Source organism: Chinchilla lanigera, unplaced genomic scaffold, assembly GCF_000276665.1.
Source record: "Chinchilla lanigera isolate Chin_1 unplaced genomic scaffold, ChiLan1.0 scaffold00018, whole genome shotgun sequence".
Classification (NCBI taxonomy): domain Eukaryota; kingdom Metazoa; phylum Chordata; class Mammalia; order Rodentia; family Chinchillidae; genus Chinchilla; species Chinchilla lanigera.
Window position 1 is genome coordinate 21587607 of NW_004955419.1, and position 26785 is coordinate 21614391.

The window sequence follows — 26785 nt, forward strand, 5'->3', positions numbered from 1 at the left end:
TTGGGAATGATCACAAGTGGACAAGATGGTGTAATGGAGGTAGCACAGATGTTAGCATCAGACAAATACTGGGCTGTTTGGGTGCTGGCTCTGCCATGCACTGCGGTTGTGACCTTGGGCAAGTAGTTGAATATCCATATCCTTCAGACGCCTGATCTTAGATTTTCGGAAGTGTTGTGAAATTCTTATACCTATGGAAAGCAGGTAAAACTTTTCCCATCCGCCTGTGCTGTTTGTTGCACACTTGCTTCCTTCTAGGGGCCTAGTTGGAAGGGCAGAGTTGAAAGCAAAGGTGAAATTTGCAGAGGTATCTTGTTCCTGGGAACAAAGCACTAGTGTAAAATTCTTCTCCATAAATGTTTCCCAGTTCAACCTGGAGTTCTCAAGGTCCAAATGACCTCCCTGGGTGGGCCCTGGGAATCTCTTAGCTATTTGATTGCCATGCCTTACACTCAGTGCCTAATCTTCAACCTGCTTCTGCTTGCGAATAGGTGGGGATACAAGGTACAGGCCTATGTAAAAGGCCTGTGCTTCTCTGACCAATGGACAACCTGAAATACCTTCAGCATTGCTGCCCTACGCTGGTTTGACCTTTACTTCCCTGTCTTTGGTGTCAGTATTTCAGGGAGGTGAATGAAGAGAATCTCCTCGTCCTTGGAGTATTTGGTTGGGTTACATAAATCTCATCTGAATGAGGAGCAGCTGACTTAGGCAAGGGCCCTTGTTTGGTTTTCCTTGAACTATTAACAGAGAGATAAAAAGATTAACTGAGTAAATGTTCAACAGACCAGAGTCCCTGCAGAGTGACTACAGGGATCAGATCTCGTCCCATCCTTCCTTTGGATATTGTCTCTCTGGCTGAAATGTAGGTAGAAAAAAAAGATAGAATGGTCTCAATATGGATGTGTGAAGTGCATGGCTTGGTGTTAACTTCTGGGGAGTCTCTTTTAGCACATTTGCATAAGGAGAGAAGGATGAAAGAAACAAGGTTCCTGCTCTGAAGGAAGGTAGTAGCTGTGAGAAAGGAGTGGACAGCAGTTCTGGTTGGACAGCAGAAGAAGTACTAGTGTAGGCTCATCACGGTAATCCCTCAAAAATAACTGGGTATGGTAGCTCATGCCTGTAATCCCAGCACTCGGGCAGCTGAGGTAGGAGGATTGCAGTGAGTTCAAGGCCAGCCTGAACTACGTAGCAAGACCCCGTCTCAAAGAACAAAAACAAAACAAAAATCCTCACGAACAGGCCCATTCCCTGTGCTAGGCACTCTACAAAAGTATTTCGCCGGTAAGAGCTCATGTAATATTCACATGGTGCGTTTTTATCACCCTTTTACAGATGTGAAAACTAAGGGTTAGGCGACTGGTCAGTTATGTGGCCAAAATTGCTGCTTAGCAAGATGAGTGACTTCGTGTGAATCCCAGTTGATCTGACCTCAAAAGTGTGTGAAGCTATAAGTTCTTCACTGCCCAGCGTTGTGGCTCTTAGTGGTTGTCAGCTTTTATCAGTCACAAGTAACCCTGAGAAAATGATCAAAGCTGGAACTGTGACCTTTCTGTCCAAACCTGAACAGGCCCTTGGGTTAAGAGCCGTGGGGTACATTTATCTTGATCTCATAAGCAGCACTCATGGACGACTGCCACAAACCAACTTGTGCTTTTGAAGTATTGGCGCTAGCCTGGACATGTCCCATCATCCTGTTTGTGAAACTTCCTGTAGTGGAGAAGAGGGTGAGGGTGAAGACAGTGACTTAGTGGATGGGGCCTCATTTTTCTGATGAGTGACAAAACAGATGTAGCTTGACAGATGACATCTGAACCCAACTGAGCAGGTTTCTGAGGTGCCCTTGAGAAGCTTTTGAGTTGGCAGAGATGACAAAACTAAAACAGTTGGAAAACTAAGGAAAGTACTAGAGGAGAACTGGATTACGAAGGAGGGTGCAGATATAAGGAAGGGACTTGGATTGGGGTTGTGGAGGTGTAAATTCTCCTCTAGTCCTTCTCACTGGCCCCCTCAGTGTTCTTCATTGGCCACCTTAACCTGGTGTAGTTTCCTTCTTAGAATGTGAAGGCATTGGAGTAGGATGCCCCCAAGGTCCCTCTGTGTTGCTGATGGGTGAGGCTGGTGGTAGAAAGTCAACTAATGGTGGCCAAGTGCTTGCCAGATTCCAGAACTTTCTGTATATGGCCCAATCTACCCCATTTGTCACTTCTCTGAGATTAGTGTCATGGATCCCACTGTACAGATGGTGCGAAGGCAGGTTAAGAACCACTATCTGATGCCGGGTTTCCAACTCAGAATCAGATTAGTCCAGAGGAGCAAATCTCTGGGATCTGGAGAATGAGAAGATCAGTTTGGAGAAAACATTATGTTGGTGGAGTCTCAGCTGTTTCAGACAATTAATGTTTCTCCCTGTGTTTTTCTTCTTCTCTATCTCAACAGGCCACTTTCCAAACAAAGCCTTGCCCTCTGCAGGAACGCTTCCTTGGGTTCAGGGGATCATCTGTAATGCCAACAATCCCTGTTTCCGTTACCCGACTCCTGGTGAGGCTCCTGGGGTTGTTGGAAACTTTAACAAGTCCATGTAAGTACCAGATCAGGTTTTTGTTCACAGACTTGTCAGTTAATACTTACCCATGCCTTCTTGGACAGGTTTGTACGGAGAGTCTGTAGGGTAAAGGAAGAGAGAATTGCTGCGGGATTTAAGGCTGTGGGATATTACACTGATGCATTGTGGGAGTAACCAAGGCATGCAACCAAAAGCTATTTAGTTGGAGGCTGCTCCTCCAAAAACTGTTTAATAAGAAGGGGAGACACAGGACACTAGGTCTGCCTAATAATCAGTCTACTCGTTCAGCAGGCATTTACAACACATCAGAAACTGGGGAGGCACGTTCTCAGAACTGGGGTCTGGGTAGCACAAAGGCAGGCACTGGCAGAGGTCCAGCCCTCAGGGAGCTTATGGCCCAGCTTGAGAGTGTCCGTCCTCTTCTCTCAGGTCGCTGCCCTTACCCTGGCAGACGTCAGCGTCAACCCCGTCTGCAAGGTTTTTTTCCCTGGTTGGGAGCTCCTTGAGAGCAGGAGACTGCTTTCTTTGCTTTTGCATTGCTACCTCTTAGCTTTGATGCTGAACCTGAGTAGGGGCTTTTTCAAGTTCTGCCAAACGAGACCCTGAGGAGTCTTCAAGTGCACAGGATCATGCCCAGTAGGATCCGCTTCAGGACGGTTCTGAGGGTGTGCAGCCGAGGCAGGCAGGGCTGTCCTGTAAAGTTCGTGGGCTATAAGCTTTGGTGCCTTCGTGGGCCTTTTCTTCCATCCAAAAATATTAAGAATTGCATTTTATGACTGTGTTGGTGTAAAGAGGAAAATATCCCATGGCAGATTCATTACTATGTATGTACGCTTAGGAGATTTATTTTGAGTTCTGAGTTTTTAAAAGATGAAAATGTTTTCATTGGCTTCTAAAATATCCTGGGTTCTAGGCACTGGTATACTGTGCCTCAGCAGATAAGTCTGCCGTGAAGGGGTGTGTGTGTGTGTGTGTGTGTGTGTGTGTGTGCGCGCGCGCGCGCGCGCGTGTTAGACTGAGCTTGCAAGGCAATTCAAGTGTATAGTGTATAGACTCACAGGAAGGGCATTTGAGGCAAAGGTGATGCACGGATGGGGGAATATTGGTTCTCAGTGAGGCTGGACAAGTGGAGCAGAAGCAGTGGCCAGGGACAGCGTGTGGGGGGCCAGGAAACCAGGCGCTGGGCAGGTGGACTTGGCAGGCACGCTCTCAAAGTGAGAGGCAGCTGACCTCACCAGAGTTTTTCTCCTTTCCTTGCATTCTTTACAGTGTGTCTCGCCTGTTCTCAGATGCTCGGAGGCTTCTTTTATACAGCCAGAAAGACACCAGCATGAAGGACATATACAAAGTTCTGAGGACGTTAAAGCAGATCGAGAATTCCCACCCAAGTAAGTGAAAGCCCTTTGGGTATGCATTTGGAATTGGACAGTGACCTGCCCAGGTGGCCGGGGGCTTGTTTTCTTTAGCTCTTCCCTAAGGGATGCCCAGTAGTTGCTGGGCAGTAGGGCTTCCCTGAAGGAGGCATTGGGAAAAAATACCCTAGAAAATCCCAGTACCATAGGAGGTAAGTGGATTGGCCTTCTCTGGGGAGACAGGAATGGCACAGGTTTGGCGTGAGGCTTGGAGTGAGGCTACAGGCTGCTCTCAGCTGTGTATTTTGAGTCGATCATACTGTTGACAGATTTATAGAAAGGGGATACTTGCACGTATATAAGAACACTTAAAGTTGTAATGTGTAGGGAAGTGAAAGTTCGGCATTTATTTTGAAAATCTCATTTGACTTAGTCTGATGGACATTGGAGCTCTGATCTTTAAAAAGTAAAATGTTTGCCTCTGATCTGATAAGTGCCCAGGCAGCTCATTGCATGACACTGGGGGCATGTCTGAGGAGCAGGCTGTTTGCTGACTGAGGCACTGTCTGCAGAAGTCACAGCATAACCTCCTGGACACTGGCCTGCCAAGGGACAGAGGCCGGAGGGAGCAGTCTACCAGGTGCAGGCAAGGATGGCGTGCATAGCCTAGAGAATTTAGAAGCAATCACGAAGCCTGTGTGAGTTCGTCTGCTTTTTGTTATCACCATGTGCTGGTGGCTCTCAGCGGTGTCGGTACTGAATCACTCTGCCCCATCACAGGCCACTTGCTGCTGTTGCTCCAGGGAAGTACTCTTACTCAGTTTGAGGAAAGAATGCAGTGAGCTGGCCTTTGCTGAAAGGTCTCCCAGTTTGTGATTCATTTGGCAAAACAATCGTATAAAGTGCTAGAGTTTAAACCAGGCTTCGAGTGGAGCTTTTTCCTGGGCAGACAGAACTGCACTTTCCTTGGGCCGGAAAGAAGGCAGTGGACAATGTGGGGCTTTATGACAAAGGGAAGCAAAGCCACGTTGGGGTTTGTACACAGAAGTTGACGCTTGACAGCAGAGAGGTGTGGCTGTGCTTGGGCTCCTGTGTTGGTGTGAGGAGTTCTCAGCTGGGCGGTTTTTGAGTGACTTGGGACATGAGTTAAGGAAAAAGAAAGAGGTCATTCCTCTCTTCATGGCTTTGCAGAGAGGAGATCTTGCCTGATTTTATTGTGGCGTATCAGTGTTAATTTACCCACTATGTCCTCCTTTTGGCCTTGCAATGAGTTCTTAAACTCTTATCATCTTTCCTTGCTTGGCTTACAACACAAATCCAGGCCTCAATTCTAGAAGGAGATGTACAGAAATGCTCCATCTTTCTAGAGGAAGTCAGTAACATCTGGCTGGCTTTGAATAGCACTTTACATTTCGGAGAGATGCTGAGGCTGGGGTATGTCAGTGTTGATCCCTCCTCGGAGACCTGTGTGTATTTGGTCTCCTACTCCCAGGAGGATAGGTGCCCTTTGGTACTGTCTCTCTCAGGGTGTGAAGCCTCTGGGAGCTGGTCTGGCCCAGTGCTCTGGCTTTGTTCACCTTCTATACTGTACACACTCCGCTCCTCTCATGGTAGCTCAGTTTGGATGTTGATGGCTCTAGTTGCTACAGTATTTACCTCCATGTTATACTTCCCAGGGATTAAGCCTAATTCCATTACCCTTGGAAGTTTGAAGACAGCCCTCTCTTCCTGGAGTTTGCCTTTTCTTCCCGGAGTCTTTGATTTTTCCTAGGCTAAATGTCCTCCATTTCTCTTCCAGAGTACTTTTCCTCCCAGATTTCTGTCTCTCCTCTGGTTGTATCTCAGGGTGTTTATGTCATTCTTGAAGTTTGTAGAAAAGTATTCTAGAGCAGACAAGAAAGGGACTTTTGCCTCCTTCTCTCTGAGCACCATCTTTCCGTTCACGCAATCTGGGATTGCATTAGGCTCTTTGGCATTCACGGCACTGTTGACTCATATTCCATGTGCAATCAACCACAATTACAGATTTTTAAAAAATACACAGGATTGCGAGTTACTTGTTCTCCTTTTCTTAATTGGGCCATTAGTTTTTTGAATTGGAGAGAAAATACCACTTTCCTAATTTACCTTCTTAGGTTCCCTGCGCCATCTTACCCTGCCAAATCCATTTTGGGCTCTAGTTTTTTTTTTTTTTTGGTTTTTCTCCGGTACCAGGAACCAAACTCACGACCTTGCGCTTGCCAGGCAGGCGCTTTTGCCGCTGAGCTAAATCCCCAGCCCCTGGGCTCTAGTTTTGTCGTACTTTACATCTGCTGCTTCTTGTTGTTTCCTGTCATCTGGGAAATTGATGAATAACTTTTTGTTCTTGTCCAAGTCTTTGATATTTGGGGGACCAAGGCTTGAGTCTTGGATCCATCTCCCAGAGACTGTTAACCTCACTGGACACTAGTCCCTGGGACGTGAGAGTTCCCAGTAATGGTTTTAGATGCTAGGACCCTAGGGGTGTACACAACAATTTGAAACTTCGGTTCTAACGAATAACCTGATCCTGAAAAGAGAAGTAAATTCCTGGAGTTTGCACAGTCATGGAAGGGGCTATTCTGGGAGTTGAATACAGCCAAACCCTCACTGCCCCATGCAGTGTACTATTGTACTGTTTTAATAATCTTCCAGCTGGAAAGCTCTCCCTCCAGTTTTGAGAGAGCAGCCACAGAAAAAATTCTAAATATCTGTGAAACTATCCTAATTAGGAGCAAAGGTGGAAGCTACAGAGATGTTCTATTCATTTTTTGAATTACTGGAACTTTCTGGACGTTTTGTTGTCTTGTTACTAAACCAGAGTACAAGCACACAGACTGAGGGGTGGCTAAACTGATGTTCAGGAGTCAGTGTGAGAAGCATTCGTTCCTCATAAATTTTATTATGACGGCAACTCAAAGAAGCAAATACTGCACAAGTTCTCAGAAACGATAGAAAGAGTGACGTTGGTCAATGCTGAGCCTGTGAGATGCAGACTGACGAAGGTGATTGCTGCTTTGAGTGAGTTTTACGTGACATCTGAGATGATTTTAGGCAGCACATGGATCACGACATTTAATTTTAACCCACATCAAATTGCAATATCATGGTTATTATAGGTTAAAGTGATATACATAGAAAAACATAACTGAAGTTAATGTAAAAAATGCATCTTTTTGTGTGAGTATGGTAAGCTATGTGAGAGTAATTTGTAAATGACTGAAGGTTGGAACATGCTAGTATTTTGTAAGTGAGAGTTTTGAGCCCTGTGTTAAAATTGTTTGGGCAGCAAATTCAGCCTCTAGCCCTTGTTATGAATGTATTTTGGACGAGTTTGCTCCTTCTTGGTCATCTCTTTATGTGAAATATGGAAATTAGCTGTGCTGTGAGTATTAATGAAATGATTTCTGGGGATGTCTGATGGGGAACATCTAGGACATAGTTGACATAAAATGAGTCAGAGCTGCTTTGCTTCTCCTACTGTTCATGGGTGTTTGACCTTTGCCAGTTTGTTCACCTTCTCTGCGCCTCAAGTTTCCTCCCCTCAAAATTGAGACGTGGTGAGAAAGTCTGAAGATGCTTCATTTTGGAAACTTGGATGGGAGACATCCGGGACTAACGGTATGGACTGTCCGCCTGACTATAGCCCCTCAGAAGCAGGACCAGGTCTTATTCATGGCTCTCTCCCATGCATGAGCACAGCAGCAGGCATATGGGGGGCAATCGGTGCATCTTTCCGGGATGAAGGTGAGATGTTAAAATGCTTGCTCTTTCTCCTTCACACAGTATCGTAAGGGTCAAATGAAAGAGCTTTGAGAAGTAAAAAATTCCAACACATGTAATTGTGTTAATGACACACTTGTATTAATGGCAGAATTTCTAAAGATAAGGCTTTCTTAAAGATAGGGCTTTCTTCCCTCTGCAAAGTTTCATCTTCCAGAACTTCATTGGAAGGGCTTCCCTGAAGCCAAAGACATAAAGAGGATTTACTGGGAAACTAAAGAAATTCACTTTCATGCCCCTCTTGCAAGGGATCCCCTTTGAGGGGTCCTAGAATAAGTTCACAGAGTGATATTTTTCAGAAAATCTGCACAAGTAGAATTATTCTTTTCTGTGAAGGCGGTGCACTACACAGTGTCAGTTCCAGGCCTCACATACCTGTATCTGCTTCTGCCAGGGCGCCGGGCTCTGGGAAGGAAGAGGAGCTGTCCCTTTCCCAGCCTCCACCCTGGCCCTGCCCTGTTCTTCAGCCTCACTCACCTCTCCAGGTCGCCTGCTTTCCTGAATCTTGCTTGGGTGGCGCCTTTTCAGGGGGTGAGCAGCGGAGTAGCCGAAACGATGGCCCCTTAGTGGGTTGGTGCTGCCCGGAGTCAGGACCGTGCTGGAGAAGGAGGTGCTCTTTTGTTCTTTGTGTGTTTTTACTTTTTTTTACTGCTTATTTCTTTCACTGCTACTGAAAACATGTTCCTTCGTGATAACTGATGGGCTCATTATCCTTCTCCATGCTGAACATATTTGCTCAGGCATCCACTTTGTCCCAGTGTTTGCACCTACAGTTGTAGGTCCTTCTTCAGCAGTTACCCTCTGTATAGTAGGTAGCTGCGCAGAGGGGTGTCCTACTTGGCCGGAAGTTGAAAAGTGGAGCTGTGTTCCTTGCCTTTCTGGAGCAGACCATCCTTATAGCCCCTCTGGGAAGTTATTAGCTCTGCTGCCCCCTCGAGCTAACCTCTTAGCTAGTGTTGCAGCCCTGGTGGAAGCTCCCCAAGTCTCATTGCTTATGCTGGTCTGGGGACAATTTCTGGGCTTGTGTGGGTCCTGAGGAACATCTTCATCTTTTGCAGCTATGGCATGACCCAGGTGATAGGGAGGAGGCTGTGAGCTTCGTGGTGTGGCTGGATGCCAGATAGCCACTCTCCCGCCACGTGCCTGGGACTCAGCCCAGGCCCTAGTCTAGCTCTCCAGGTGTCTGGCTGTGTCCCAACGTACAGCTACACCGACACCTTTTACTACTGAAGTCAAGTGCACACTTTCTGGGACTGCAGAAGATCATTTTGTGGACCTGCAGGCTTTGACCAGGAAGGATAGATGGGACAACCGAGGGGTAGCATCCAAGCTATTCCTAGGACTGGCAAGTGACACATTTCTGGGAATCAGGTACCCTGTGGGCTGTGTGCATAGCCCACGTCATTGAGAATAAGGGTTGGGAAGGGAAAGGACTGATGGAGAGCTCCAGGGGGTGCTGCCTGCATCCCCCAGCCTGACATGGGTCTGAAGTTTCTCTCTCCCTTCAGCTACATTTTGAGTTGAGTCTATGGGGTGGTTGCCATTGTCTGTGTATTTGTGGCACAAATCTGGTATCTCTGCCCTTCCTAATGGACCCAAGATTTTCGAGAGCTTGGTCCTGCAGGACTTAGGAAAAGGGTCATCCTTTCCTGGTCATATTTACTGTCAGATAATTTACTGATAATACCGAGAATTCATGGTGTGGACTTTTGCTTCTGATTTGATCTTTGAAAGTCGAAATGTGAGCTCCAAGGGGCAGGGTAGTTGTAGTGACATGACAAGGCATGACAAGGTAGTTGGCTCCGGCAGGGATTTGAGGGGGAAGTGTATAATTAACGCTTTGTAAATATCTCCTGGGTAGTACAGTTCAGTGTTAAGTGAACAGACTTGGCAGCCAGATTGTCTGGATTCAAATCCTGGCTCTGCTGCTCGCTAGCTGTGTGCTCTTGGATAATCCCATAACATCTCTGTGCCTCAGGTTCCTCAAAATGGAATAACAGTAGCACCTCCTTCAGGGACGGTAGAGCAAGGAATTGAGGCCGCAGAGTTAAAGCGCCTAGCATAGTGAGTGCCAGGCTTCTATGTTATTTTGGTGTATTTTCACAACTATTATGGAATGTGGGAGATTTTACTTTTCCCGTGCACATGAAGCAGCCAGAGTTTGGGGAAGCTGAGTAACTCACCTAACAAAGCACAGCTGGCTGAGGGCAGCAATAAGATCAGAACTCCGGTCTTTTTTTTTTTTTTTTTGAGACAGGGTCTTGCTGTGTAGTTCAGGCTGCCTTGTGCTCACTGTGTATGTAGCCAGAGCTGGCCTCGAACTTTGTGGCAATCCTCCCACGTCGGTTTCCTGAGTGTTGGGATTACAGGCATGTGCCACCATGCCTGGCCTTTTTTTTTTTCTTTTTTTTTTCTTTTTTTCTTTTTTTGGCTTTTCTCCGGTACCGGGAACCGAACTCACGACCTTGCGCTTGCCAGGCAAGCGCTTTTGCCGCTGAGCTAAATCCCCAGCCCTTTTTTTTTTTTTTTCTTTATAAGACACATGAGAAGGATTTATCAGAGGTAGATATAGGATGCACTCAAGGCAGAATGCGGGTACTCAAAGAAATGAGGCACCCAGAGCTCCAGTCTTTTATACTCCGCCGTCACAGGCGTAAGAAGCCGGCCCTGGGTAACCAGAAACTTCCCTGAGGTAGAGGTCACAGGGCACTGGGCACGAACAGCTGGAATGAGAGGAGGGAGAGGGTTTCTGAGAGAAATGACAGACTGCCTTTGTTTCCAGGCTTTATGGGTGCTAGGCATGCGTGGAATATTTCCCAAGACCATCTACAAAGAATATTTTGTAACTCAGAGTCACTTCTGTCCTGCCTGAAGCCCCTCATCCCACTAGGGCAGCCACTTAAGCGGAGATTACAGCTCTGGACTTTGTTTTCTGTTCTTGCTGCACCCCTGGGTGTGCCCTGACTGGGCCATCGGGTGATATAGGCACCCACATTATGTCATCAAAATGGAAATCCTTTGAAATCTTTGGATCGATGTAATTAATGTTGTGGTTATGATGCTCAAGGGTTTTGATTTGGGGCCTCGAGTTTTGTATTTTGAAATCTTTCCACCTACTATGAGAAAGTTTTCTCAGACCTGTCAAATCCAGGCTGGGTCAGAGCCCAGGCTGTTGATTTCTGTCCAGGGCAGAGGGCTGGCTCCAGCTGAGCTGTAAGCGGGGGGCGGGGATGCAACACTTCACTGCAGTGTTGACATATGGCCTGTATTATATCAAACCAAAGGTCAGCCTTACACAGACAAGAATAGAAAACAATTGCATTCAATTACAGATCAGAATGTACCCCACAAATATGAGACTATTTAAAATTTTTTTGATTTGTTAACATCAAAAACAATGTTACATGGCTCCAGCTTTGGTAGTGTGAGATTTATTTACCCTTTGGGTGGCGAAATGATGGCTAGTTTGTTTTTCCCTGAAAGTTTCCCGTGTCTGGCCATCCCACTGTCATATTGAGGCACTAAAAAAGGGCAGTTGTAGCGTGATTCTTTGTCTAACAAAGTTACGCCAGGTAAAGACGCCGTTTTTCATGTTCAGTAGATTGTTGTATTCAAGGCTTAATATAGCACTAGCAGGTCGGTAGCATTACCCCTATTTGACTAGTGAGGAAATGAGGTTCTAAGTTGTGACGCCTGTTAGTCAAGCTCATGGAGTAAAGCTATACACTGAGTCCAGGTCTGTCTGACTCCACGCTCAGCGACTTTTCATCATACCATGCTGCCCTCTTTCCTTTTTCCAACATTAGGAATCATGGGCGGCAACAGCAGCTTTCAGTAAAGACTTTTATTCTAGAGAGTAAAACAATTCATTTAATTGCTAATAATGTGGAAAGAGCCAGAGCTTTGTAGTTCAGATGTTTGGGTTCCTGTTTGTCACTTGCTTGTTCTGTGATCTTGAGCAAGATACTAACTTCTCAAGGTTTTTCTCTTCATTTAAAAAAAAAAGTGGGAATAATAATAATAGCTTTCTCATAAGCTTGTTCTAGAGATTCTAGAAAAATAATACACATAATGTACCTGAGGTTATGTTAATAAAAATTGCCTTTCCATGCCCACAAAGAACCACCATACCATTAATATGTTTTATTAATCTTAGGGGTTAGAAAAATTAAGGTATTTATACATTATGTATATATATATTTTAAAATTTTATTTTATTAGTACATATGTGTAGCCTATAATATTTATATAGCTTGTGGGAGTTTGGTACATGTATATAACACAGCTTAATTCCGTTTTTCATCTTCCCTCCCTTCCCTGCCTACCTCATCGACCCACCTCTTGACTCCCTTCGTTTATTTTGTTATTGTTGTTCGTACATGTTTGCAGTACTTAATGTTTACATTCCTTGTGCGGAGTGGGTACAAACCACATCTCAGTTCCTTTTTTTTTTTTTTTTGTCTTTTTGAGACAGGGTCTCACTATGCAGTTCAGGCTGGCCTTGAGCTCACTTTGTAGCCCAGGCTGGTCTCGAACTCACAACGATCCTCCTGCCTCAGCCTCTCAGCTCCTTTTTCTGTCCCCTACATTATGTGTACTTAACAGTTCTAGACCAGCCCTGGAAAGAATGCCACCTCAGTTCCTAACTTGGAAGTTCATCTTCTTTCCATCCCTTTGTTCCCAGCCTTTCGGGGTCCCATAGACTGATCCTCGTCCCGTGCTATGATGTGTGGGAACCTCTGGTCCCGTGTTTAGCCAGCTGACTAGCGAGAACTGAATGCCCTAAACTGTCTTCCTTCTCTCTGGCTCTTCTTCTCTTTGCCCCTTGAGTTTTGGTGCAGTCTTTCCTGTTGCCACTCTTTGTTTCTTTTTACTTTTTACCTCTTCTCTTTTCTCTCCTTTCATCTTTTGGGGGTTCTCTCCCATCTTTCTCCCTTGCTGCTTGTAACAGGTTCTCCACACAGAGTTCTCTTCTCAGCTGTTTTCTCGCTTTCTCTCATGTTGGCTTCTTGTTTCTTTTTATCATTCCATTCATAACGTCTATCATTCATAATTTTTATCATTACATTCATAACCTCTTTTTATCATTACGTTCATAACTCATTTGGACTGGTGTTACCTCCTCAGCATTGCTTTTCATCATCTCCTGGGCTTCCCTAGCTAACCTGACCCTAGCCTGACTGTACCTGCGACTCTCTGGTCAATACAACTGGTCACCTTTTCCCTCCGGGGCCGCAGACCCCACTGGAACCTTGTCGTCACCATGCAAATTCTTATCAGCTGGCCTCAGTCCTTATTCTAGGACCCTCCAATAACTTCTTCTCTCTTATTAGTAAGACATAGATGTTGTCTTAGTCCATTTAGGCTTTCAAAACAAAATGCCTAAGACTAGGCAATTTTACCCAGTAGAAATTTATTGCTGCCAATGCTGGGAAGTCCAAGATCAACGTGCCACAGATTTAGAGTCCGCAAAAGCTGCCTGCTGCTTCCAAGATGGCGCCTTGCTGCTGCATCCTCTGGATGAATAAAGTGTTCGCATGTGGTACAAGAGACAGAGGGAAACAAACCCACCCCTCCAGTCCTTTCATAAGGCCCCTAATCTTACCCCAAAAGGCTCTGCTCTCATGGCTTAATCACTTCTTGAAAGCCCCACCTCTTAATATTATCACATTGGGGATGTCATTTCAACATAGAACTTTTTAAACATTCAAATCATTGCAGTTGTGTTACTGGCTTCATAGGTGAATTTGGGAGGGATAAGTGATGTCTCCTTCTACCCCTGACTTAGTGCTGACTGATTCTGGGGGTAGAAAGAGCTGGAGGCTCATTGCTCTGCTCACCTGTCCCCCGTACCTCTCCTGTCTTCTCTGCAGGCAAGGGCAGGCACCGTATCTTCATACATCATCTCCTCACAGGCTCATGCCTTCTGGGAGCACTGAGGAAAACTGTCATTACTCTGAACCACAGCACTATGTTTCGGGTATAACTAACCTTTTAGCAGTTTATTGAACTAATGTACATTCACATGTGTAAAATTCTTTACGGAGTACGTGGTTCTTCAGGTACTCTACTCCTATTGTTCTGAAGCAAAGATTCTGCCTCAGAGTGTTCAGGGTGCCTGATTTTTCTCCTGGGAACTCTTCACATAATTGTCGTAAAGATTTTATGAACATTTACTTTGAACATATTTAAGTTTGGGCTTGTATTTTCTTCTGCATTGTGTGTGAGTCAGCGTTCAGGGTGCTTAACATACTGAACATCATTAGTGTTTGCTTAACTCACATGTCAGGGAGGTGGTCCTTCATTTACAAAAGGTTCCAAGAGCCTGAGAGGTCACTTTCCCAAGTCCATGGGAAAGTCCTGGAATTGAGATTTGAACCAAACTATCCAAATTCTAAAGTCGGAGCCTGTTCAGCCATGTCTTCCTGTCTCTAAGGCCTTCACTGTAGAGAAAGAAACTTCTGGGTTGGTAAAAGGCGAAAGATTTATACGATCTGAAGAGAAACCAGAGTATAGAAACTTCTGGGTTAGGAAGTCCAGGCCTGGATGACCAGCAGGGAGATCCCAAGGCCATATGCACCCTGCACTACTGCTGCTCTTACCTGGCCTAAGGGAACCCCAGGGAACAGCCAGTCACGCTGCCTTGCCCCTTTTCCCCCTTTCCCCCAGCACGGAACACCAAGTTCCTCTCAGAGAGCACCCATCCATCTGGTCCCTTGAAGAGTGTAGAGGCCCAGCATTAGGAAAACAAACCAAGACCGCAACAACAAAGTGTCTATGTTTTAAACTCCTTTATAACAGCAATGTGTCAAGGTCTTGTTTACAAGGCGGGGCAAGCTTAGGCTGAGTAAAGCCGAGAGTTAGGATTTCTCTGCCTTGACCTTCCACCCTGACACTGGGCCATTGCCCCTTTGACAGGATCAGGGCTGGGAGACCCTTATTCCCCTCCCCCGCCCCCATGCTGCCATTCTGGTCCGGGTCCTTGTAAGAAGAGTGTCTAGGCCTAGGATGTTAAAGGGGCCTCTTTCTCTACTTCTCCTTTTCAAATTTGTCTCCTCCACCCACCTCTCAACCTGCTGATGGCTGTGGTTTCTTTTCATGTTGAGCACAAGACTGCAGAGATCTTGAAACCTGAGCCTGGAGGGCACTGACCGAGAGTAACCCCAGCCAGCTCACGCCAGGGCTTCCCTTTGCCTTCCAGCTGCTGCCCTCCCTCCTCCTCCTCCCCTGCCCTTCCCTTACCCCTCCCTCCTCCTCTCCCTCCATCCTCCTCTTCCCCCGTCCCTCCTCCTCATTTTCTCCCCGACTGTCTTTGCTTCTCCCTCTGCCTAGTCCTGTCCTTTGCTCCCAAGCCGGGACAGCAGCCTGTGCTCTTGCAGGCTGGCTGGAGAGAGAGAAGGAAGGGAACACTAAGTGACCATGAAAGCCTCCGCAGGGACAGGGCCGCGCCTCACCACACCCCTCTGCCTGACTGTGAGAGTTTTTGTAGCTGGTCCGAGAGGCCTGGCCTCGATGGGTGGAAGAAATTGAGTATTCTCCCTTCCTCTGCCTTCGTCCACACATGCACATTTTACTTGTTTTGTTCTTTTTAGAGCCCGGGCTCCTTTTGTTTCTGTCTTCCCTTTCTCCTTTACTTCGCCTCACTATACTCACAGCAAAGCACCTGAGAACTCAGCAGGACACTGTTTTCAAGGAGGCCAAGCTCAGCAGGTCACAGACTTCGGCCCATTTTAAAGAGACTGTAGTAGGAAAGCTCTTCTGGCTTTTTGCTGGGTGGTGACTTTCAGCTTTGCTGTGCGCAGCCGGCGTCATATTTAATTTAGTGGTAACTCAGGTCACTGATGCCTGGGGCCTGAGGTAGCAGTCATCTTCCTGGTTTCCTATGTAAATACTTGAAGCAGATAGCTTCGCAGCTGATACTTTCACATCCTGGTCTTTGATTTTCATCACAGCCTGTGAATGTTATTGCCCCATTTTATACCTAAGAAAACCAAGGCCCAGAGAAACTAAGAAAAGGTGACAAGTGCAGTTCATGGTTACACAGTTCGGAAGTGTCAGAGAGGCATCTGAATTCAACCCTTCTGATGCTATAACCAGTGCTGATATTGTCTGACCCTGTGCACCTCTCAATGCTACTGGGCAAGATTATGTCAGAAATCCTCTTCCCCATCCATGCATTTAAAAGATAAAATCCAGGTCCCCATCACCTCATTTGGCCAAGGTGAAATGACTGACTGTCCTTTCTGCTAAGTGTTTCCTGTCTTTCCTAGAATGGGTGGTCTTTCTGACAGACCATCTTCCATCTCTCTGAATCCAGCCTTATGTTGTACAGTAGCTGTGATCATTCCTGTTGATTCTCTGGAAAAGACTTATTTTTTTATACAGTTCTGAATAGGCAGAGGAGCTCGCTTTGATCTTTCACCTTGTACACAAGCAGTAAGAATTTGCTAATCACATCCAGCTTAGGAAATCAGTCAGGCAAATACATATGCACACACATACACACATAATAGATCTTGAATTCAGTGTCTCAACATGCCTGGCGAAGTCACTTCTCTGTTCTGCATATGCTGTATGGTTAAATTAGCAGCAAAGCTAATGAGAGCAGTCATTCTTGAAAATGATGATGGTATTAGCCATTCATTATGGAGAGTCTTACTCAATGCCAGAGATTGTCTTGGGCCTAAAAGTACATCTTTCTCATGTCAGCTCAGTGAGGTAGATGCTGTTGTCATCTCCATTTTATCATTTAATTGTCTCAGCCTCCCTCTGTTCTGTGTCCTGCTGTACTCCCTGCTGCCGCTCACCTGATTTCCCTTTTGACCTGGACCTACGTGAGTGAGTGGATTCAGAGAAACTTAGTGTCATCTTGACCCGCTTTATTTCACATTCATGTTCTGATCTCTCTGTTCCTTAACCACGGCAAGGTGAATTTACCTCTCTATAAATGGCAGTTTCCCAGGTCACATCAGTTTATTAATTTATTCATGCCTCTGTATTCATTCATTCAGTCACTCATTCTTATATCCAGCATTTGTTGAGTGCTCCTCTGCACCGGGCACTGCTGACTTTGGAATTACAAATTGGGGCTCTCCACACATTTCTGTGCTGGAGAAAGATGTATACTGAGACAGCTGCAGCTTCATCTGTGTCACACTCAAGGGAAATGTAGGATCTTGTTGAGCCATAGAAAAGGGCCACCCAATCCCCTGTGAAGGTGGGAGGCCAGGGCAAGCTTCCTGGAGGAGATAACTCACACATCCAGTCATGAAGAAGGGATGAGAAGGATGAGGGCTGTTTTTGACACCTGGTTTTCTCAGTATTCGTCACTTCACTGTTTTCTTGTTAGCAGCATGGTGGAAAAGTCAGAGGCCAGCCTGTACAAAGTCACCTACTGCGTCTTCATAGCACACCCCTGCTTTTCCTTCTATCTTCCTGCTCCCCAAGTCTTAGATTTTGAGGAGTCTATTCTCTCTGTATCTGCTTGTTCAATTTTTATTCTTCATTCACAGTGATTTTTTGTGAACCTACTAGGTGCGTGACGCTGTGAGTGCAGGATGTATGTCCTGGTTATTGTCATCAAGGGAGGTCTTACCCTGTCCTCACCAGGCACAGCTTCTAGCGGTTTTTGGTTCTTTGAATTTTTCCAGAAGTCCAGCCAGACTTCTTCCCATGAAGCACCTGCAGAGAAGCCTGGTCTTGGACAAAGCCTTCCGACAATGCTGCTTTCTTTAATCAGTGTATCTCTTTATCTTCTTTATCAGCCCAGAAAATTCCTGGAAGGCAGGAACTGCGTCTTCATCTTTTCTGTACATGGCATTGTTGTACACTGGAAAGTCTGAATGATTTTCCAATGTTGCCCACTATTCATGCTTTCCATATGAATCGCCCTAGACCTCACATCCTTGAAAATTGAGTACCGTCACATTCATTCATAGGTAAAATTTTATCTTCCCTCAGTGAGGTACACGGTCGTATAGGTAATTCACAGCACAGTGTAGCATCAAATTTAGCTTTATATGGTCCTGAACCTTGATCATTTCTCTATATCATTGCTTTTCAAACTTGGCTAGTGTCACCTGGAAAGATTTTTCGGCTTTTTGCTCTTTAGTTCTGAAGTCTGACTCTTCTCCCTAGCAGTTCTGATTGGCTGTTCCAGGGGATGGTTTGGGCTTTGGGATTTTTGTAAATTTCCAGGCAAGTCTCCCAGGCAGCCAAGGTTGTGAACCCGCCTCAGAACCAGTTTGCCTTCCTGTATCCATGAGCCGCAGCTGTTGGTGGATGTGAGGGCCTGAGCTGACATGTGCGAATATCCATGTGGCCACACTGCAAGTTCTTTGTAGTCAGGGATCGCTGGCCCTCTCTACTGCTTCCCCACCCAGCCGTCACACTGCCCCATGCACGTGCACTGCCAAGGGTTGTTGACTCTTTCATCAGTCTCTTGGTTCTGGTGTCTCATGCAGGGGATAGGCAGTTGGAATTTGATCACATCCAGCTGTTTTCATCTTTAGAGTCTGTTGAAATAGCTGAATCTTCTTATAAACATGCTGAGCACATTTGCTGGTCTCAAGAGTGTTGCTGGGTGACCTGGGTCTTTTGAAAGTTCAGCCTGGGTCAGCCTCCCACACTTTCATTGCCCTGCGTGGGAGCGAGGGGGCTGTTTTGGAACTCCCTCAGCATCATGCTTTGTACTGCTCTCTCTGCCTAGGAGGAATTTGTGGCCCAGGTGGTCGATAAGGGTTAGCTTATGTGTTTATTCTGCTCTGTGAAGGTTTTTGAGGTCTTTTTTGGCCCCTCATGTTACAGGTAAGGCACTGCAAACACCAGCTAGGTGAAATGATGTAGCAAATACATGGACACAGAACCGAGTTTTCTGACTCCCGTTGTATTGTGGTACTTTTACTATTGCTACATAATAGTCAACATCTATCTTTTCACATTAGGCCTCAAATGAAGCTGCCTGCTTCCTCACTTTTCTCCCTACCGTAGAGGAAATAGGATGCTCTGGATATTGCTTTCTGCCCCTGGGAAGACAGTTCTAGTGCCTAGGGGTCCTGTTTACTTCTCAAGCATAGCTTGGGGATGGCCCTGACATCCCTGTGCTGTTCCTGGACCCACAGGCTAGATACTTCTGGAATCTTCTCAGATACTGCTGGAATCTGCTCAGCCCGACTCCAGTCTATTAGCGTTATTACTCAGCTGCTCAGTCATTCACTGAGCAGTAGTTCTGTGCCTCGGCCCTGACTTGGGTATTGGAGACACTAAGGTAAAGCACAGATTGTGTGTCCTTATAAGCACAGTCTAGTGGAAGTAAATTGTAAATTGTAACGTATAAGTAAATTGTTTCTTAAAATAGGGTTTCCAGATCCCGAGCATTAAAGACATATATGTTCCTTATTAAAGCGTAGACTTGTGGCCACTGACTCTAGAACCACTATTTCGAATCTTCATGGATTAGGGCCAAGAAACTGCATTCTAACATATGCTCCCTAAGTGAGTCTTAGGTGCGCTGAGCCTTGGCAACCACAGAAAGGAGCCCGATGGTGACAGGATAGTGTCACCTGTGATGGGGAGCACCAAGAAGGTGGCAGTTCGCAGGAGCACTGATTCCGAGGAGGTACACTAGCAGGCCTAGGAAACAGCTGCTGGGTAGCATGAGGAAGCCCTAGGTGTTAGCCACGTCAGTGCATAGGAGAATCATTTCTCTAGAGCTGTGAATTGTGTTTGTGTATTCTTTATAGAACTCTCTACAATATTACTGAACTTCCCTTGAAGTACAACATATGTGGATCATGAGAACCGGTCCACTTGTTACTTTATCTCTACACATGGCACTTTTAGCTCCCATGATTAAGTCCTGGCCTCATTACAGCTCACATGGTAGCTCCATTTTCAGATTAAAGCTCTACAGCATTTTTCTTCAGGTAAATGATTTGGGTGTGTAAAGTTTGCCCCTTTGAGGTCATTTAGTGCCTGTGTGTATAGGTCATAATTCTGCAAATGACTGTCTGGCAGGCCGTGTAGGTTTGCTAAGATGTTTTTATCTTAATGTACAAAAGGAAGAATTTAGGTTAATAGGAAGATGCTGTGGAAGGGGAAGAGGTGGGCAATGAAATGAAATAAGACAAAAAAAGGCTATCAGATCAGCGTCGGAATGTCTTTCTCAAGTACCTCCTCAGAAACCTCTTATTTTGCAGATGAAGAAATTGAGGTCCAGGAAGACGGTGTGAAATACCCATAGGATACCACCAGACACAGCCCCCAACTCTAGAGACTAACCAGTGATTTTTATCTGTTTTACACCACTAGATTGAAACCTCTTCTGAATGTGCTGGAAGGACTTATTGTTCAATTGCAATCTGTGTGAAGCCCTTTAGCAATCAAATCATTGAGTAGGGTAGATTTTTAAATACATGCTTATGTATTTTCCTAAGGTGTGGCAGACATAGGCCTTAAAGCTCCATACCCATGTTTTGTTTCAAAATCAAATGTGTCTGTGTCTGTGGAAGCACTTTGATATGCACACTGCTCTGTACTAGTGGTTCTCAAAGTGCAGTCCCCAGGCCGGCAGTATCAGCATCATCTGTGCTTTTGTTAGAAATGCAGATTCTTCAGCCTCCTCCTAGGCCCATGAAATCTGAAACTCTGGGGCTGGGGTCTGGCAGTCTGTTTTAACAAGTCCAGCAGGTCATTCTGATGCTTGTTAAAACTGGAGAACTGTTGCTTGCTCTTGCAGGAGCCCAGCCCTTGTAGCCTATGGGAATAAGCCTTTTAATGGTGATTTTCATTGTGTGAGATGGCACTGGGGAGACAGGAGCAGTGGAGTCAGTGTTGCAAATCTCAGGTGGGATGGACGAGGCCATTTAAAAGACTTGGCTCTTTGTTTAGAAAGCAAGGAAAAGCTGTGTGTAACAGCATTGTTCCACTGTTTGAGTTTAGGAGCACGTGCTGAGTGTGGATCAACATAGTATGTATCAGAAAGCAATTTTTTAATGTCTCTCCTGATAACTCACAGCTCCCCTGACTCATTTCTCTGCGTGCTTAAGCCAGAAGCTTGTGGTCATCCATGGGTTTAAAACAAGGCAATCAGTATTATGATATTTTTCTCCATCTGCCTTACAGTGCTGTTTTTTTTTTTTTTTTTTTTTTTTTGGTGGGGGGATCACTTATTCAGTGAAAACAAAATACCATTTTTTTGGTAGAATTGAAGCTTCAGGATTTCCTGGTGGACAATGAAACCTTCTCTGGATTCCTGTATCACAATCTGTCTCTCTCAAGACCTACTGTGGACAACATACTAAGGGCTGACGTCCGTCTCCGCAAGGTAAGCTACCACTGTTAACCTTCCTTAGTGGGGGCCCATGGCAAGTACATTGTTTGAGTCCCTGAGAAATGAATAAACCCCTATACTGGTAATATGGTAAAGGAAGTAGTTCTCTTGAATTCAGCATCACTTAATTTTACTGCCTGGCTCAGTAAACCTTGCATAGAGCTGAATGTGCAACCTGGCATCAAAGGCCAGCTGATAGAAACAAAACTTATTTCCTGGCTGTCGGGTGGCATTTGTGATAACTTCCTCCTAATGTGGTTACATTTGAGATTTAGGTGAATTAAACTTAAAAATTTCTTCATGGTTCTAGGAAAAGAATCAAAAGTTGAGGATTACCACTATGTGTCTGTATAATCGTAGACAGGAGATTAAAAAAAACAAAACTGAATACTTCTTTTAATAAAACATTTTAAAAGTCTGGAAGTATTATTGGTATTTATATTCAATTTTAATGTAAGATTCTTAGAGAACTTCCTCATATACCTTCTTGCAGATTGCATGGTTATCAGTTTCTCAAAGATGCTTCCTGAGCTGATTCTCTGGCATAAAGGGGAACTGCTTTCTGAGTCTGTCTCGTGTCTGTATGTTAGCTTGTCTTGATAATAAGCAGAAGTTATGGAAACGTTTGTGCTTGAAAATAAGTTCTTTGCTTCACATGATCAGGAATTTTTAAAATTAGAAAAATGTGCGCACTGCCTACTGTTGTGAAAGTAGGAAAATATGCCTCGTGTTTACCAATTGTGTGGTTGGGAGGTGGGCCAGAGGCAGCAGGCTTTGAAAATAGTTGCGTTTAGCACAATTTCCATTGCCCCCTGCCAATTTGATACCTGTCATATCCCATCAACTTGAAATAAGGGGCATCCTAAGGATGGAAGTAATCCTTGTATGGTAATTAGAGTTTCTGTGTTGTCAGTGATCTTGGACACGCTCACTAAGCTGATGGTCTGACAGCAAGGACAAGTTAAAGGAACAAAACTGAAGTGCATTTGAGGGGGAGTAGTGTAAATGTAATGGGAACCACTGCAGGCCAAATGCTCTGCGGTGTTTCAGAAGCTATGTGGGTTTGAGAGGCCTTTTGTCCATAACCCACATTAGATTCTTCTCCAACCAGGACAGGCTACACTAATTTAAACTAACAGAAGAGTTAATGGTGGTATAGTAAAGAGTCCGCACCATTCATTCAACAAAGATACATAGCTTGTATTTTTTCAGCACTGTGGCTGCAAAGTGAGCACAATAAACAAAGACCCCTCTTCTTATAAAGGCTGTTATCTAGTGGACAGTAAGGATAATATATGAGGAAGCACAGTTTATTTAGGCCCAGAAAGGCAAATTAGATAAACCAGATATGACCAAGGAGGGGCTTCCTAGTGGGTTTGCTATAGTGCACAGAAGGCCAAAGGCCTGACTTTCCAGCACTGTATTCTAGGATAAGTAAAATGGAAAATTCCAAATTCTGACATTATTTGAATATGGTTCTATGTATTGATGAAATAACTATAACTGGATTTAAATAATATGCTTTGTCTATAATTTAGTTCAGTCATAATTTAAGATATAATCTCCCCAGTAATGAAGATGTTTTTCCTTTATTAGAAATGGTTCTGTAAATTTAGACTCTGAATTCCTTTTCACTGAATCATGTGTTCTAGTATAGGGGAAAGAATTGGACTCAGGATTTCCCTTTGCAAGATGTGGGAGATACGAGTACAAAACATCAGGCAGGTTTCAAGTGTACTGTCAGATCCTGCTTGGTTCATCCTGAAGTTCAATAAAGAGACCCAATGCACTGAACTATTACAGTAGTGTCCTTTTTAAGATCTTCGAAACTATCTCGATGTGAGTGAGGTTCCCCAAGGTCTTCAGGGACCTAGCTTCCCATCATTGTAATCCTCTTTTGCTTTTTCTGTCTTTGCATGAAATGCTTCCAGGTATTTTTGCAAGGTTATCAATTACATTTGGCCAGTACGTGCAATGGATCAAAATTAGATGTGATTAAACTTGGTGACCCTGAAATTTCTGAGCTTTGTGGTCTAGCAAGGGAGAAACTGGATGCGGCGGAGTGGATGCTTCGTTCCAACATAGACGTCCTGAAACCCATCGTGGTGAGTACACTTGCTCTGGGGAGAAACCTCAAGCACTGGTGTTTTTAGAATGTGACATTTTTCCTTGGACAGCATAACTTTGTTTTTGTAGAAACACTGAGCTGCCAGGGAGTTTGTGATACAATTTAACTCAGTGGTATTTTAAGTATTTTTTCAAACTTCTGGGAGATCTCCCAAGGATTGAATAGAGGAAGAATGTGCTGGGTGTGGCTGAATCCAAGCCCAAGGTCCCTTGTGCTCATTTTCATTGGAGAAGGCCTGCCTGCTTTTTCATGTTTTATTATAATTCTGAGTAAGAGTTCATTGGAAGAGTTTCCTAGATTAAAAAAAAGTTTCAGAACTGTTGATGAGAAAATGGCTATTAAATCATGTTTAATTCATGTTAGAAGGAGACATCGTGAATTAACAGGAGAGGAAAACCCTGGAATGGGATAGTACCATACACAATAGCTTCATCAGTGACAAAGCTGTATTCAAAGAAAAGGAATGCTGGAAAAGTGTTAGTAGCCTAGGAACCCATCATTTATAGAAGTGCTTCAGGAGAATGCACATTCTTTCTTAACCAAATAGGGCAGGTGAGCATGTTGTTCATCAGAGAATTGCATAGAGTAATTCCATAATAAACATGTCTGTAGGTTTTCTGAGAGCTCTGGTGAAAGCCCGTTCAACTGAATCATTTAACAGCTCCTGTTCTGGTTTCCTGCTTAGCAGAAGGGCTCTGATGTGTCAGTAGGTTCTCTTAAAACCAGGGAAAGAGCCCTGGAGGAAGACTGTGCCTGAAAAGAGATGATCCTCATTATAGTAAAACATAATTGTAATACCCTTGGGCTTTGTGCAGCATGATTTCTTTATAGAGAATCAGATCCTCCCAGGGGTCCTAAGAATGTTCAGTTTCTGGACCTTTGCCTAGATCGTACCTTAGAATGTGACTTTAGGAACACATCTTAGGTTGTAACTTTGGTCTGACCCAAGAAGTGCTTTTATGCTGCTGACTCTGATGCTGCAGCTGCTGCCTGAGACAAGGGAGTAAAACCAAGCTTCTGGATACCTCGGTGGTGGGCACCCAAGTCAGTCATGGGGACCAGTTCTGAAGGCCTGCTTTTGTTTAATTGTGAAGTAGTGCATTCTATTTCTGTTGTTTTTTTTTTTTTTTTTAATACTACTGAGTGTTTTGTTCTGTGATCTGTGATTCTGTTGGTTAATATTTCTATATTATAATTTGAAGTAAGGTGTTTATGGGGATGTTTACTATCCCATAATAGGTAAGTGCACTTGTACCAGCATTGGCTCCCTTTGGGCACGTTTTTGTGGGGATTTTGCAATGTGAGACATAGAGGGTCAAGGTTATTACAAATGGTACAAAAGGTTGTGGTATAAAACCATTTTCTTGGGATGTTTTGGGTTGTTTTACTTCATTACAAGACAGAAATATGTATTTACTGTCCAAATTTTGGAAAGATGAGTGTTTTTAGAGGACACAGTTGTTTATTCTAGTACCCATTCAATCTGTTTCACTTCTGTTTTCTCATTGAACACCTGTTGTGTACACAACCCTGTAAAATTCTCTCAACTCACAGAATGTCTGAACTACATGCAAAGTAGAATGTGATTACAGCCCCCATTACCTGACAACTGCTCAGATGTCAACCTGAAAACTTTCTCTCCATTTGGGAGATTAGTGATGTGGCAGAGTACTTGGGAATGCACCTTTGGACCTGTCAGCCGCTACATCCCATTTGTGTCCTAGTTGTACCTTGTGGATCGGTTGGTTCACTGGCAGGTGTTGAATATGGTGGCTCCAGGTGCTTCCTGTACATCTCTTGGGTGTATGAGGCATCTGCATTGTGCTTCTGCCCCTCTGCTGTTGCTGAGAAATGTCTTTCTGTAAAGTCAGAAAATGGGGCTTTCAAATTAGGTGATAGTGAGTGGTCAGGATGTTCTGGGTAAAGGTGATTTTGGAGGACAGCACCGGTTGGAATGTTGGAATGTTATTTATTGTTCTTCCACCATGTTGGAATGTTATTTATTGAATTAAGCACAGCCTTAATTGGAGTGCTGGGACTGGTATTTGATTCACAGTGAGAAGGCTTTTTCTCCTGCCACTTGGTTGAAATTTTAACATTTGCGATGTTAGGTGGATATGACATGTGAGATCATTGCACACGGGCAGTTACTTGTGCCCAGAATTGCAACGGAAGCAGCAGCCAGATGCCAAGCTCAATATCTTGAGGGAAAACTGTTTTGTCGATATGAGTTTCAGTACCCGAGGAAGGACATACTTTGAAACAGTTTTCCTCATCGTATCATTTGTATGAGTGTGTGTGTGTGTGTGTGTGTGTGTGTGTGTGTGTTTTCCCCGTTTTTCAGCCAAGGACATTCTGAGCCTTTCTCTTGTGATCCTCCAGTCTCTGGACAACACCTGAATAATAGTGTTTGGATAACTTGAGGAAAACCTTGCAAGTTTGTAAGAGTTTTACAAGGCTGAAATTAAGGTGTTCATTTTTCTTTTCCTTTTCCTTTCTTTCCTTTTACTTTCTTTTTCCTTTTCTTTCTTTTTGTGGTAGTACTGGGAATTGAACCAGGGACTTTGCACTGAGATACATTCCCCACCTGTTTTGTTTTTCATTTTGAGACAGGGTCTCACTAAGTTACTGAGTTGCATAGGCTAGGGCTCAAACTCATGATCCTCTTGCCTCAGGCTTCCGGAGTGCTGGAATTACAGGTGTGTGGCACCATACCTCAGTTGTGTTCCTTTTGGAAGTCCTGAAAGTGAATCACTTTCAAAATTAAAGTATCAGCCAAATTTCGTTTCTTGCAGTTATAGTATGAAATCTGTCTCCTTGCTGTCAGCTGTGAAGGGGGAGGAGGTCTCTGCTCTTAGAGGTACCAGTGTTTCCCCTTATCTCTCCTATGTGTTCCCTGTTCAGCATATGACATTATAGTGTAAGTCTTTCTCTTCCTCTGCCACATTTCTCTGCCTTCAGAAAGAGAGAGTTGTGTGCTGTTAAGGGCTCATATAATGAGACTATGCATCCAGATAATCCAGAATGGTCTCCTTATTTTAAGGTCCATAACATTAATTATATTTACAAAGTCCATTTTGCCATGTAATGTAATATAAATGTAATATAAATTATAGCTTTCAGAAACCAGAGTGTCAACATTGTTGGGGAGCTGTTCACCCACCATAAATGTTTTTTGATTGGAGGGTGGATTTCTTTATGACTTTGTGGTGACCCCTCAGTACCCTAGGCTTTTATTGATCTCTTTCCAGCTCTCTGCCTTTTCTTGCCCATATCCTATGACTGACTCTGGTGCAAAATAAACTTTACCTGTTAGCGTTTTTAATGTACAAAGAGAGGTGAGAAGGACAGCATTTCTGAACAAGGCATGACAACTGATCCAACTAAATCAGTGAATCTTTACTGCATGTCTGCTTTGTACCAGGCACTGTTGTAGGCACTAATGTTTCAACCATGGACAATGTGCATGAGATGCACATGTGTGGAGCTGCCGTTCCAGTGGGCACTCCAAACCAGCTTTAAGGCTGAGCCTGGCCATTTGAGAAATTCTCCATAGGTTCTGAGGCTTGGGGAGGTAGTGCTGTCCTCTCATCTGGGTTTCATTGATG

At 44.5% G+C, this 26785-nt stretch overlaps 1 protein-coding gene across 2 annotated transcripts in view; it reads left to right on the forward strand.

The window, feature by feature from the left end:
* Nucleotides 1–26785, forward strand: part of Abca1 (ATP-binding cassette, sub-family A (ABC1), member 1) — a 127764-nt gene that overhangs the window by 33744 nt on the left and 67235 nt on the right. For both annotated transcript variants that reach the window (XM_005382783.2, XM_005382782.2), the window contains exons 4-7: nt 2440–2581; nt 3836–3954; nt 20922–21043; nt 22981–23154. In XM_005382783.2, the coding sequence (XP_005382840.1) occupies nt 2440–2581; nt 3836–3954; nt 20922–21043; nt 22981–23154 (557 nt within the window). The remainder of the gene's footprint in view (nt 1–2439; nt 2582–3835; nt 3955–20921; nt 21044–22980; nt 23155–26785) is intronic.